At 36.1% G+C, this 12,077-nt stretch overlaps 1 protein-coding gene across 4 annotated transcripts in view; it reads left to right on the top strand.

Annotated features, from left to right (window-relative positions):
- Nucleotides 1-12,077, top strand: part of RANBP17 (RAN binding protein 17) — a 361,100-nt gene that overhangs the window by 239,585 nt on the left and 109,438 nt on the right. For 3 of the 4 annotated variants that reach the window (XM_075996284.1, XM_012756961.3, XM_075996286.1), the window contains one exon: nt 2,663-2,722. The exons of the other annotated variant lie outside the window; for it this stretch is intronic. In XM_075996284.1, the coding sequence (XP_075852399.1) occupies nt 2,663-2,722 (60 nt within the window). The remainder of the gene's footprint in view (nt 1-2,662; nt 2,723-12,077) is intronic. 4 annotated transcript variants of the gene reach the window in all.

Genomic DNA, 12,077 nt, shown 5'->3' on the forward strand with positions numbered 1-12,077 from the left:
TTTTAATATGAGTTCTGTCATGCAATGCAGACAGCTTGAAATATCAACAAAGTGTTTGGGAAGGATGTGGCTAATGAACACATGGTACATTGATGGTTTGAGAAGTTCTATTCTGGTGATTTTAATATTGAAAATGAACCATGTGAGTGACCTGTAACCAAAGTGGATAATGATGAGCTGAAAGCTGTAGTGGAAGCGAATCTATCTCAGCCTATGCATGAATTAGCAAAAAGATTTGATGTTACTATTCCAAAAATATTGGACCATTTAAAACAAATCAGCAATATAGAAAAGCTAGATAAATGAGTTCTGCATGAATTAAACGAGCGTCAGCAGAGAAATCATCTCGAAGCTTGCCTTTCTTTGCTGTCACAAAGAAAGGCAACCTATGCATACAGGAGGACCATTTCTACACTGTATTGTTACATGTGGTGAAAAATTGATTCTTTTTGACAGTTGCAAGCATTGGGCACAATGGTTGGATAAAGATGAAGTGCCAAAACAGAGTCCAAAACTGAATATTCATCAAAAAACAGTTAATGGTGTCTGTTTGGTGGTCCAACACTGGTATTATCCACTACAGCTTCATGAAACCTGGTCAGTCAGTTATAGCGGATGTCTGTTGCAATCAGTTGGATGAAATGATGAGGATGCTAGCTATTAAGCAGCTGAGATTGGTCATTAGAGATGGGCCAACCCTCTTGCAAGACAACTGCTCAACCACTTGTGGCGCAAACAACACTGCTCAAACTACAGAAGCTGAACTTGGAAACTCTCTGTCACCCACCTTATTTACCACGCCTTGCCCCAACTGACTACCACTTCTTCCAGGCTTTAGACCACTTCTTGCAAGGAAAAATATTCAATTCTCAACAAGTTATAGAAAACACCTTTCATGATTTCATTGTCACTTGTTCTCCAGGCTGCTTCACTGCTGGCATAAACAGGCTACTGTTAAGATGGCAAAACTGTCTTGATAGTTTAGGCACATACTTTGACTAATTGTACTGCTTCTTGTTTGAGATATAATAAAGTACACTTTTAATTCAAAATAGTACATTTCATATTTAATGATCTTCATCCTCATTTTGTATTTGAGGAAACTGAAGTTTAGAGGGTAACTTGTTCAAAATCACTCAAAAAGTATAGGAATCTCACTAGTCTTGGACTTCAGAATCTATTCCTAAGCACCTCACTAGACTGCCTCCTAATTTGTAACATTCTTTGTGATACTATTCTTTCTATTTCACAAAGGAAGAAACTGAGACTTTGATAGACTAAATAATTGAAGCAGGGTTATAGAATTATTTAATTAAATTAAAATATTTATTTATTAAATGACTGTTATTGGCCAAGCACTATGCAAGGCTAATGAGTAGCAGTCTCACTCCAAATCCCATGTGCATTCTATTACACATTACATTCTATGTTTCCTCCAAGTTGAAGTTCTCTAAAATATATACTCAATAAATTTGCTTATTTCTTTCTTCTTACCAAGGGAAGAATATGCTTCCTGAGCAACTGCATCCTATCTTGGTCTACCAGTTGGACATTTGCAAATGATGTAGCTAATTTTCAACATAGAAAACTTAAGTTAGAAGTAGAATTTAGCCTATTGCTGTAGATAATGCCTGCTCTTAGTTAATACTGTATATTAGTATTTGAAGAAAGTAATGAGCTATCAGAAGGTGAACTCTGATCCATTGCATTTGGAGAAAGTCAACATTTTCATTAACTAGGCCAGTGTGAGAACTAGAAATTGAGTGGTACAAAGGACTGTAGAAACATTTTTGAGTAAAATTTGAGAGTATGATGAAAAAATGAGAATAGCTGATTTGATAGAGTAGTAAAAATATGGATGGTGTCATTGACACCCATTTTTCATTCCTTGGGCTATTATTTCTCTACTCTTCATGTCATGTTTTTCTTCCTAGAGGGGTAGAAAGTTGGATATCTCTTAGGAAAAAGGTACAGAAATTGTTTTGATTATAAAAATGGGAAATGGTTTCAGAGAGGCAGTGTGGAAACAAAAGAGATTAACAGGAAACATTTATGCATATAATAAAGATGGTAGAAGTGGAGATGGAGACCTACCTAGTAATACTCTTAGCACCCACTGTAACTATAATTTGGTGTGCCTTTACAGAGGATTGGGGAGGGGTGTGCATGTAAGAATTAGATTAATGATGGAAGAGTCAGTATGATTTGCTTACCTGCTGAATGGCTACAGAAATAAGTTTATTCATTAAAGATATACTTTCACCCATTGGAAGGTCACTTAACCTATTTAAATCATTAGCTGCAGTTGCCATAGTTGTATAAGTGCTTCATGGGAAATAACAGTCCTAAGAGATTCTTAAAAATTGTTCTGTCACATGTGGTTTATTCTTTTTTAGGCCTAACCTTTAGTAATTGGTTTCTTGAATTATTTCATTGAAGCAAACCCATTGTAATGCATATAATTACATCCAGAGTTCAAACAGAACTTCAACATGCTTTGGTTCTTGGGCTCCAGAATAAATTCAAAGTCCCAAGAATATTTTACCTGACAGCCAGAAAGATCCTGAGCCACTTTCTCCCTATATCTGAGATTGGAAGGCCTTTTTGCTCTTCTCTTATTTCTGGCACCAGGTGGCTGGTCCCTAAACTCTGTGCTTTTTAGGTTGTACGCCTGAGGAGCGATGAATCCAGAGTTCCAGAGAAAGCTTGGAAAATAGTTAAGGTGAGTTGAGTTGCTGGTTATGGTGGCGGATCACCAGTCTTTATACTTGTCTCGCTACAGCCTCAGATTCTTGTTAGTAAAACAGGCACATGCACAGGATGATAAGTATAGGGGTGCATAGTCTTGATTTTCTTTTTTATGCACTATATAATCTTCCAGTATGTGTATTTTAAAGCCAAATGTTTATTAGTCAGCTAATAAGCAGTATTAACTACAAAGACTATATTTAGTGTGCTTTGTGTAATATGAAGGCAGCCCAGATATTTTAATTATAACATGTGAATGGCCAATTCTAACCAGTTACTCATACCTGAAAGTAGAAAGTTTTAATTGGCTATATTGAATATTATCTATTATTGAACAGTGTCTACAGCGCATGTATCCCTTGTGCCAAAATATGTTTCTGGCTGACACCTTTGAGAGGTATGGAGGATTAGAAAAAACAAAATATTTTATTTCATAATTCCTTGCCTCTGCTATCATTCTCTCACAATGTTCATCCGACACCAACTTCTTCGCTCTAAAATCTAATGATGTAATCTTATAAATTTGCTATTGTAAAGAATTATAAATATTCCTTTAAAATGTCTGAAATGCCCCTTCAAACCATGGTCTCAAAACTCTCTACCAAAGTCAGTCTTTCTTACAAGGGTTTTGTGCCATAGCCATGGCTAGCTTCTTTTTGAATGGGCTTGGGAAAGATAATATGTTTACCCAGGGCTTTACCATGGCTGTATCGACATAAGACTAGTTTAACAGAAGCTTGGCCCCAGACATGGAGTGAGTTGGCAGCAGGCAGGAGCAAAGCTGTGTCAGGACAAATGTACACTCTCCATCTTCTCTGGTTGGCTTTCAGCTGGTTGCACCGCAGGAGTCTTTCTATGGGCTGTGTGTCCTGTGACCAATAACTGGTGCACTCAACCCAGGTCCCTCTTGGCTAGTGAAGGCCTGTCGGGAGGCATTAGGTTCATGCTGGTGGAGATCCTTAGTCAGTGGCTCCCTGAAGGAAAATGAGGCAAACAGCCAGCTTCTGTTGAACAGGTGGTAGTTAGACCTTAGATCTGATCGGGGGTTGGAGGGAAAGAATCTCTGTAAAATTACTGGTCTTGCTGATTTTCACACTACACCTATACTCCTCTTTCTAATAAATGATTGTTTGGAAACTAATCCAAAAATATCTCTGGCAGCATCTGGAGCTTTCTAACTTTTCCACCTTCCTTAGCAGTCTGGATTTGGGCCCAAGTTAGGAATGGAAACCCCAGTGGGGTGCAAGCAAAAGAGGAAGCATGTTCTTAGCTATGCATCAGTGGAGGCCCCTACTGGGAGAGGGGATTATCACAAGGCAGCAGGCAGCCCTGCACCCCAGCCTGCTGAGTTCATGCTTTGTGCCACAGGATGTGGAGCGAAGGAAATGTGAGGCCAAAGTGGTCGCTCCAAGTTTTCTTATACAATAGCTTATTCAAGCAGATTGGGAATGCCTCTTAAGAGATTTGTTAGGTACATGCCCCCTTAGCAAGATGGCCACCACAGATGGTGGGTTCAGATATTCTTGTTGAAATAAATACTTAACATTCGTATTTATTTTATACTTCCATAGCCAGCTTTTCTTTATCAGATGCCATTCTGTATTTGACTGAATGAAAGCAGATTTCTCACCTTTTACCACTTGGTTTATAACATAAATTACAGTTTTAAAATCTGGCAAAAGATTTTCTACCTAATTTCAGTCGCATATTTATTGATGTTATTTTAAATGATGTAGAAAAACTAGTCAGCCAAGATTAATACAGATCTATTCAGTATCACTGTTAGTGTATTTAATATGTAGCAATGGCATTTGTACCATTAATTCTCTTAATGTAGTGATAAGTTCATTGTAGTGATTATCATGTATTATTCTGATTCAAATGTTAATGAAAGAGCTAGGTATCTTTAGTTCTAAACAGTTTAGATCCAAGTCATTAAATGCTCCATTAGTTCCTTCTTTCCCTCCTTCTCCCTACACTACAAGCGCCTTTCATTTTGATGGGGTGTCTCTTATAGAAGGCACTGAATTGACCTCAAGGGCACTAGAAACCTAAGATAAAAATATGAAAACTCATTTTTTTATGCAAGTGATTTCATGCTGGGTTGCTAAATTCTCTTCCTAAGGAATGTTAATGCTTTCATTATATTAGATCCTTTCCAGTGGTGGATTTTGTTTTACCAAATTATAGCCATTTAAAAACATGATTGATAAGTCATTTCAATAGATTGAAATAATATTTTAAAACTCACAATAATATTCAGGGGACTTTTTGTGTTATCTGTTTTGTATTATTTGATGTGAGTTTCTGAGAATAAATTGGTTCAGGGAAGGTATATCATCTGATGGCAGAATACTTTATTGTTGACTTCCACAGCACTGTTAATTTTTTACATTGAGCCCCCTTACAATGTACTAAAGCACGTTGAGAAGTTATAACATCTTAAACATTTATAGAAGGCCTGAGGGTATTAACTTACTATAATTTTCTAAAGATTCATTATCCAAAATCTTAATTCATTATAACAGCTCTTATGAAAACTTACAGAACCAGTGTTTTCTTTTATATTCTTATTTGCACAGAATGAGAGATTCATAGTTCTTTTTAATTTGTTTCATGTGGTGCTTCTGAGTACATTTCATAGAGGGCTGTTATTGAATTTCTGTGACTGTCATTATATATCCATACAACCTTTAGGAACTAATATTCTGGGTTTCCCAGTTCTGTAATCTACTTCAAATTTAAGGATTGACATAATTAGTTTCTTCAAAGTTATAAGTAGAACATTTGCAACAACACTGCAGATACCCAAGACCAAGGATTAGGATTGGAAAAAGAAAGCAATTTTTAAAATTATCACAGCACATGCTTTTGTTTGTTAAATTAAATTTACAATTCAAAATCTTATTGCTATTTGTATGTTTATTCCCTCATCAATTTTTCTTACCTGGTTGCCTTTTAAAAACCGTATATACAATCAATTAAGCTACCTACAAATTCACAGGCAATTTTTTGTCATGTGATTAGTTGAGAAATTAGAAAATGTATTAGATCATTGAAGCATTATATATATAAATATATATGTATATATATACACATCCAAATGCTCTTGTCTGAAATTTATAAGAACCTTTGCAGTAAAATAAATAGGGATAAGAAAATAAACATATTAAAAGTTTTTTATGAGTATGCCTTCTCACGTCTGTCATAATGATAATTTCTTAGATTTCTAATGATTTTCTATATTTTGGGAGCTAGAAAAATAGGTGACTGGTTAAAATGGGTAATTTTTCTAGCTTCTAAAACAGTCACAATTTAGAAGTAGAAGGAATTTGGTGTTTTTTGTTGTTTGTTTCCTTCTATTTAATCTTCAAAATAACTCCTATTTTATTACTATTATCACCATTTTATTTTTTTAATTTGATTTTATATCTTGAAATTTTGAAGCAGTTGCTTTATGCCTTTATCAAATGCAATTTATGACTGTTACTAGAATGTTAATTGAACATATCCATAAAGATTTCAGAATTATTAATACCAATTTTAAGGTTTTGTTTGTTTTAACCATTTTTGTGCCATGTGAAAATCTTCAAGGTAAGCACCTCCTTATCTTTGTTATTTTTCATGTGAAAACTGTTGCTAAGTTTATCAAGAAGTATTCTAAAGAAGTAAAGAGAAATAGACATTTCCCCTGCCCTCAAGGAGTGTGTGCTTAAAATAGTAGAGGAAACATACATTCACGTGGAAAATTAACACTACAGAAAGATCATTTTATTATAGGATACAAGAAGTATCAATAACAAGCTAATGACAATGGATGCTCTGAAGATTCAAAGGAAGAGAACTCTTCTTACTGAATCCATAGGGAGAGCTTCTTCTAGAAATATTACTTAAGCATTAAAACCACAACTTTTTAAATAACACAGTTTTACCAGTGTTCATCCCTGAGTAGGCTTTTTGGTATATTATTTTTGCAGAAAAAAATTCTGTGTAACCAAAAAAAAATGCCTTTTGTGAGTTGTTTTCCTTTTGTTAAAAAATTATAAGTGAAATGGAACTGGCCAAAATATACACTTTAATATTATAATCTTTTTATTCACGTAACAAATGTCTGTTAAGTAGTGGGCATGAGAGACAAAAGACAGAGCATCATCTCTGCCCTCAAAGAGCTTGTAATGTAATAGAGAAATGCAGGTGTATTAAAGAAGGAAAAAAGCAAGGAGGGCTGAGGTAGGCAAAAACTTGGTTACAGCATGTGCATCTCGAACTATGTAAAACATAACCAAAGGCATGACCACTTACTTAATGTTGTTGTATTGCCCATCCTCTGAAGGATGATAATGCAAATAGACTTAATCTCTTATTTTTCAATTTTTGCTAATTTTTCATTATAATCAAGTTATCTTAATAGATTCTGAATAAGAGATTAACAATCTATGAACTAAAAGTGACTTTTTTTCTGTTCTTGCATTCCTGTGCCAACTCCTATACAATTCCGTAAAATGGGTATTGTAATGTGGTTTCTTCTAGCTGTCATAAAAATTATTTTTGGTGAAGTGATACAAGTTGTAAAAAGTGTTGAAAACTCTAAATATTGTGTTATAATAATTTCTATAGAAAACTTTCATTGATTTGTGCTTTATAATAAATAATTTTGTAGATATTTCTTCACTGAACAAATTACTTCCCACCCCCAAATTATCTATGTCTATGGGATAATTAAATTCCAAATGTTTGGAGGCATTTTTACATTATCTACATGTTCTCTAAATGATAACAGTATTCTCTGAATGATAAGGTGCCCTGGAAAATGTGAGACAGTCTTTTAAAAGAAATGTTGTAATCATACATTGATTTTAAATGACCCTGTCACACGTGAAAACAAATCAGATTGTTGCTCTTAATGAGCTTTTCAATTTACTATTCAGTAGATCAGATAAGTGGATTTAAGAGGTAATGATCCTGTTTAGTACTCAAGCTTGACTGTCAGATCCTAGTAGTGGAGAGAAATCCCCAAGGACAAAAGCGTTGACACAGTTCTAGATGGGATAATGGGAATCAAAGCTAATGGATGATAAAAGGAATGGTGCAAGTTACAAGGATAATTGTGGATTAAAGCACTGCCATGTGTCAATGTTGACTGTTTTTTCTAGTATATTATTGGGTCAAATCTGATGCTTTGAGAAACTGTTTTGACAGCAGAGACAACAGACCTGCCTTCTTAACTTCCTCTTCTCTTGAATGGTAGGAGCACAATAGGAAAACTTCTCTTTATAGGAACCTTCAATTTAAAAGATACATTTTTAATGTTAGATGTTAAAAATCACATTTTAGTTATTATATTTTTATTATGCAGTGTAGCAGGATTAAAATAAAAATTAGATTAATTCTGAGTTTTACCATAAAAAGTAGCACTTGTAAACTCCTGAGAATGTAAAATTTGATTTTACAAAAGTACAAAATAGTCATCATTTGGACAACAGTCCAAAATAAGAAAATTAATCAGGCGAGATCAGAGAAAGAGATAAATACAACAAAAATAAAATAGGTAAGTTGAGATAATACCTGGTCATGTCCTTTCTAAAACCAGTATGTCAAAACATGGAATTTATGATTAATTATATTTATTTATAAAAATAATCTTACATACCATTTGTGCTTTGAGATGTAGTAAAGCTAGTTTAAACATATCCATTTATGCTTTCTTTGTAAATGAAAGTGCCTTTAAAATTCCAGTCAGAGTTGACAGCATACTCTGTGGCCCTGGAACATAGCAAAGTGGTCAGAATAGGGCAGACAACAAAGTATCAAGTCCCTACTGTTACCTAATTTTATAAACTAGGCCTATTTGAAACATTAAAGGTGCTACTAAAATAAAGTTTCAAAACAATTCCTATAATCAACTACTAGATATAAGTTAAAAATAACAATACAAGCTTCTCTTTATAACTGCTTTTCTTTTTCTGTTGTAATTTATGATTCTATGTCTTTTGTCCATGGAATCCAATATATGCTTAAAAGGAAAAAAATCTTCATTTTTTTATTATTTGTGTAATATTCACATTATATTATAGTCCTAGTGGATCCAGATCATGACTTTTGCCATTATACATTAAACACACACATAATATTCACTTGACAAATGTTGCCTTAGGTGCTGGAACACAAAGAATAAGGCACAGTATCATTCCTCAAGAAGGTCTCAGTGTAGTAGGGGAGATAGACACCCAAACAATTACAATGTGAAAAGCACCGTGATAAGAGGAATGGACTAGACGTTGTGGGAACATAAAGAAGAGTGCAATTCACCGTGCCTGGGAAGGCAAGGAAGGCTTCAGAGGAGATAACTTTTGAATCAGGGGAAGAGGAAGAAGGCGGCTGATACAAGCAAAATAAACAGCATGTGAACACATAGAAATCTGAAATTGCATGAGAAGCCTCAGTGATCCATCAGTATTTTATTGTGGGTTGAGATGGAAATGGTGGAAGATAAGGTAGGTTGGGGCCAAATTGTGAAGGGCTTTGTGTGCCATTAATCATATCTATATCGGATTTTCCAAGAAACCCAATTATTTTTTATCTTTTCTTTCTTTTTTTTTTTTGAGAAGAGGAAAAGAGAAATTTACTACTTTGCCACCAAAGAAGGAAACTGGCAGACTATAAACATGAGCACAAATACAGTGCTTTTAAAGGGAGGTCCCTCAGTTCCAGGCTATTGTCGTTAATGATTCTAATCATCCCATCTCTGCCAAAGAAAAAGCTGTGACCTTCGCCCACCTGGGAAGCCCACTGAGACCTCTGGCTCCAGGCCTGGACAGTTTAGCTAAGCTATCTCCTGCTGCACAAAGAACAAAAGACATTCCCCTGCCCTTCCCAACCACCTGCCCAAGGCAGGGATGCAGGTCTCAGTTCCCAAAAAGAGTGGGGGAAGTTTTAAAGAGACAGAAAACATCTTTTGCCATTTTTTTCTAGGCCATTCCCTCTGTTACATAGTCCCCACTCTCAATTATAGGCTTCCATAGCTATGGGAGGAAGGGCAATGTAATCCTCAGTCTACTTCCTGCTGAATTGGGACAACGTTTCAGATGGAACATTTTATACTTTTGTGTGTCATTGTAAAGCTTTGGCAGTATATTTACAACAGCACATTACCAGGCAAAAAGAGTCATAAGCAACAATAATAGGGAGGATTGACAAGGTGAAATGGACTGTCGTCGCCATGTATACAATGTCCAATACGAGGCTGGGTTAGAAAAGAAACATGGGACCTTTGAATGTGGAGCTATTATTTGCACTCTATAGGTGATCTGAGAGACCAGTTTTTGTAAATTCAGAAATCATATACAGCACCAAACAAGGTTTAGGATGACAAACCCAGCAGCAAGACAGATTAACAGAAGAGGCAATAGCCTGAAGAAATCTTCACTAAGGAGCTGTCTCTCTATCGAAACAAACAAATAAATGGCCATGGCATCTGGACACTTCCCAAATCCATTTCCTTCCCCTCACCTCAGTTCAGGTTGCAGAGAGTTGCACCTACTTTGGGGAGACAGGGCTGGGAGTTCTCTGGGGCTAAAAAAGGCTCTGATAGCTGCTAAGACCATCCTGTACTCTCACCCCAAAAAGAAGCCACTCCTTCCAGCGAAAACCCACAGGTTGGCCCAGAGCTATTCCCCTGCTTTGGGGTGCCATTTCACCAAGGTGTCCATTGCCCCACCCAGAGAGCACCTGTCAAAGAGGCTGCATCAGAAGAACGAGGACAAGTGGTTGAGGAGAAGGAAAGAGAAATTTGTTAGTTTGCCAGCAAAGGAGGAAAATGGCAGACTATCATCTCAAAGTCCAAATTCCTCCCAATTCAAATACTGTTATCACGTGAGAGAGGTTTTGGATCATGGCGAGCTGAGGGAAAGTTCCCATTCTACATACTGTTCTTCACTTGAGTCTTCTGTGTGCTTAAAAGTTTCTGATTATTGAGTACTGATGATAAGTCTCTACTTATCTCCCTCTTCCCCAAAACATCTTATAAGCCACAGTGATAACTTGATAACTTTAATCTTGTAAGAGTTGAGGGCCTACTCTCAGGGGCAAAGTCATAGATATATAGCCATTGAAATGCTTTTCTGTAGGGCTCAGGAGTTAGCGGAAGAATCAGTAGGAATTTGAATTTCAGTCTTCCTTTCTCTCCCTGCCAGCTTCTCCTCTCCACCATTCTGCCCCCAACTTTCTTTCTCTCACCCTCTATATCCAAGCCCTCCTTCTCTCCCTCTTTTTTTCTCCCTTTGATGTACTCTATCAGCCTGAGGAGGAGCCTTCCAGACATAGGAGAGTCAGTTTAAAAGCCTGGAACACAAGCTTGAATGGTGTTTAAAATCCAAATATGAGATTTCTGCAGTGAACAGCTTTCCTCCCCTGTATGGCCCTATAACTGGGTGATTTGTGGTACCCCTATGGTTTTAATCTTACCTAATGACCTATGGCAGTATATCAAGCTGGTGTTTAGATATAAAAAACAAAAGGCAGAGGGTGTACAAGCTAAGTTTCCCTACATAGGAAATTAGGCGTATCAGGAAAAAGTGAGAAGACACAATCACAGGGGATCAAATCACAGAAGAGAAATCCCATACAGCTGGTGTCTGGCAGGGATGTCCTGGAATCACACCAGAGCATCAGGGAGTATGGAGGTGTCAACCCACCTCTCAGCCTTGCCAGGCTAGTAGATAATATTCCATTGGCTGCCAGTGGCATTTTCCCACTTAAAGTGGGATATATGTTTATAAGCTCAATGTGGCTTGGATTGAGACTGAAATGTTGCACCCCAAACTCTGCAACCAACACTCCCTAATTGGAAGCTTAATGGATTCCCAGACCCTGATGTTTTCAACAGAGAATCCCGGAGCTTGGGATTTCATTTTCAACATGAAAAGTAAGATCTACCTCTATATTTGGGGAAGTTTAAGAGTTAGGTGATATTTAAGGAGAATTTCTGTAAATTCCTTAACTTCCTTTGATTTTTTACATCCTTATTTTAATAACTGCCTTAAGTAGTCCTGAAATAGTTGATATTTTGCTGAAATCTGGAATAGATGGAGATTTTTAAATATTGGAGCCTTTTGTTGAGGTATTCTACTTTCTAACCTTTTGCATACCTACTCCCATTTTCAAAAAGGGAGTGGTTTACCACTTAGAGAAAAAAAATTATGTGGTATGGTATGAGTAAAATGGATGTGTGGATATGTAAGTGTGTGTGTATATTTCAAAACAGGATAAATACTTTCTGAAGTAAAACATTAGCAAATTTTAAAATTATAAAGCTTTTTAAAAAATCCTTC

The sequence above is a fragment of the Microcebus murinus genome, chromosome 21 (genome assembly GCF_040939455.1).
Source record: "Microcebus murinus isolate Inina chromosome 21, M.murinus_Inina_mat1.0, whole genome shotgun sequence".
Taxonomy (NCBI): Eukaryota; Metazoa; Chordata; class Mammalia; order Primates; family Cheirogaleidae; genus Microcebus; species Microcebus murinus.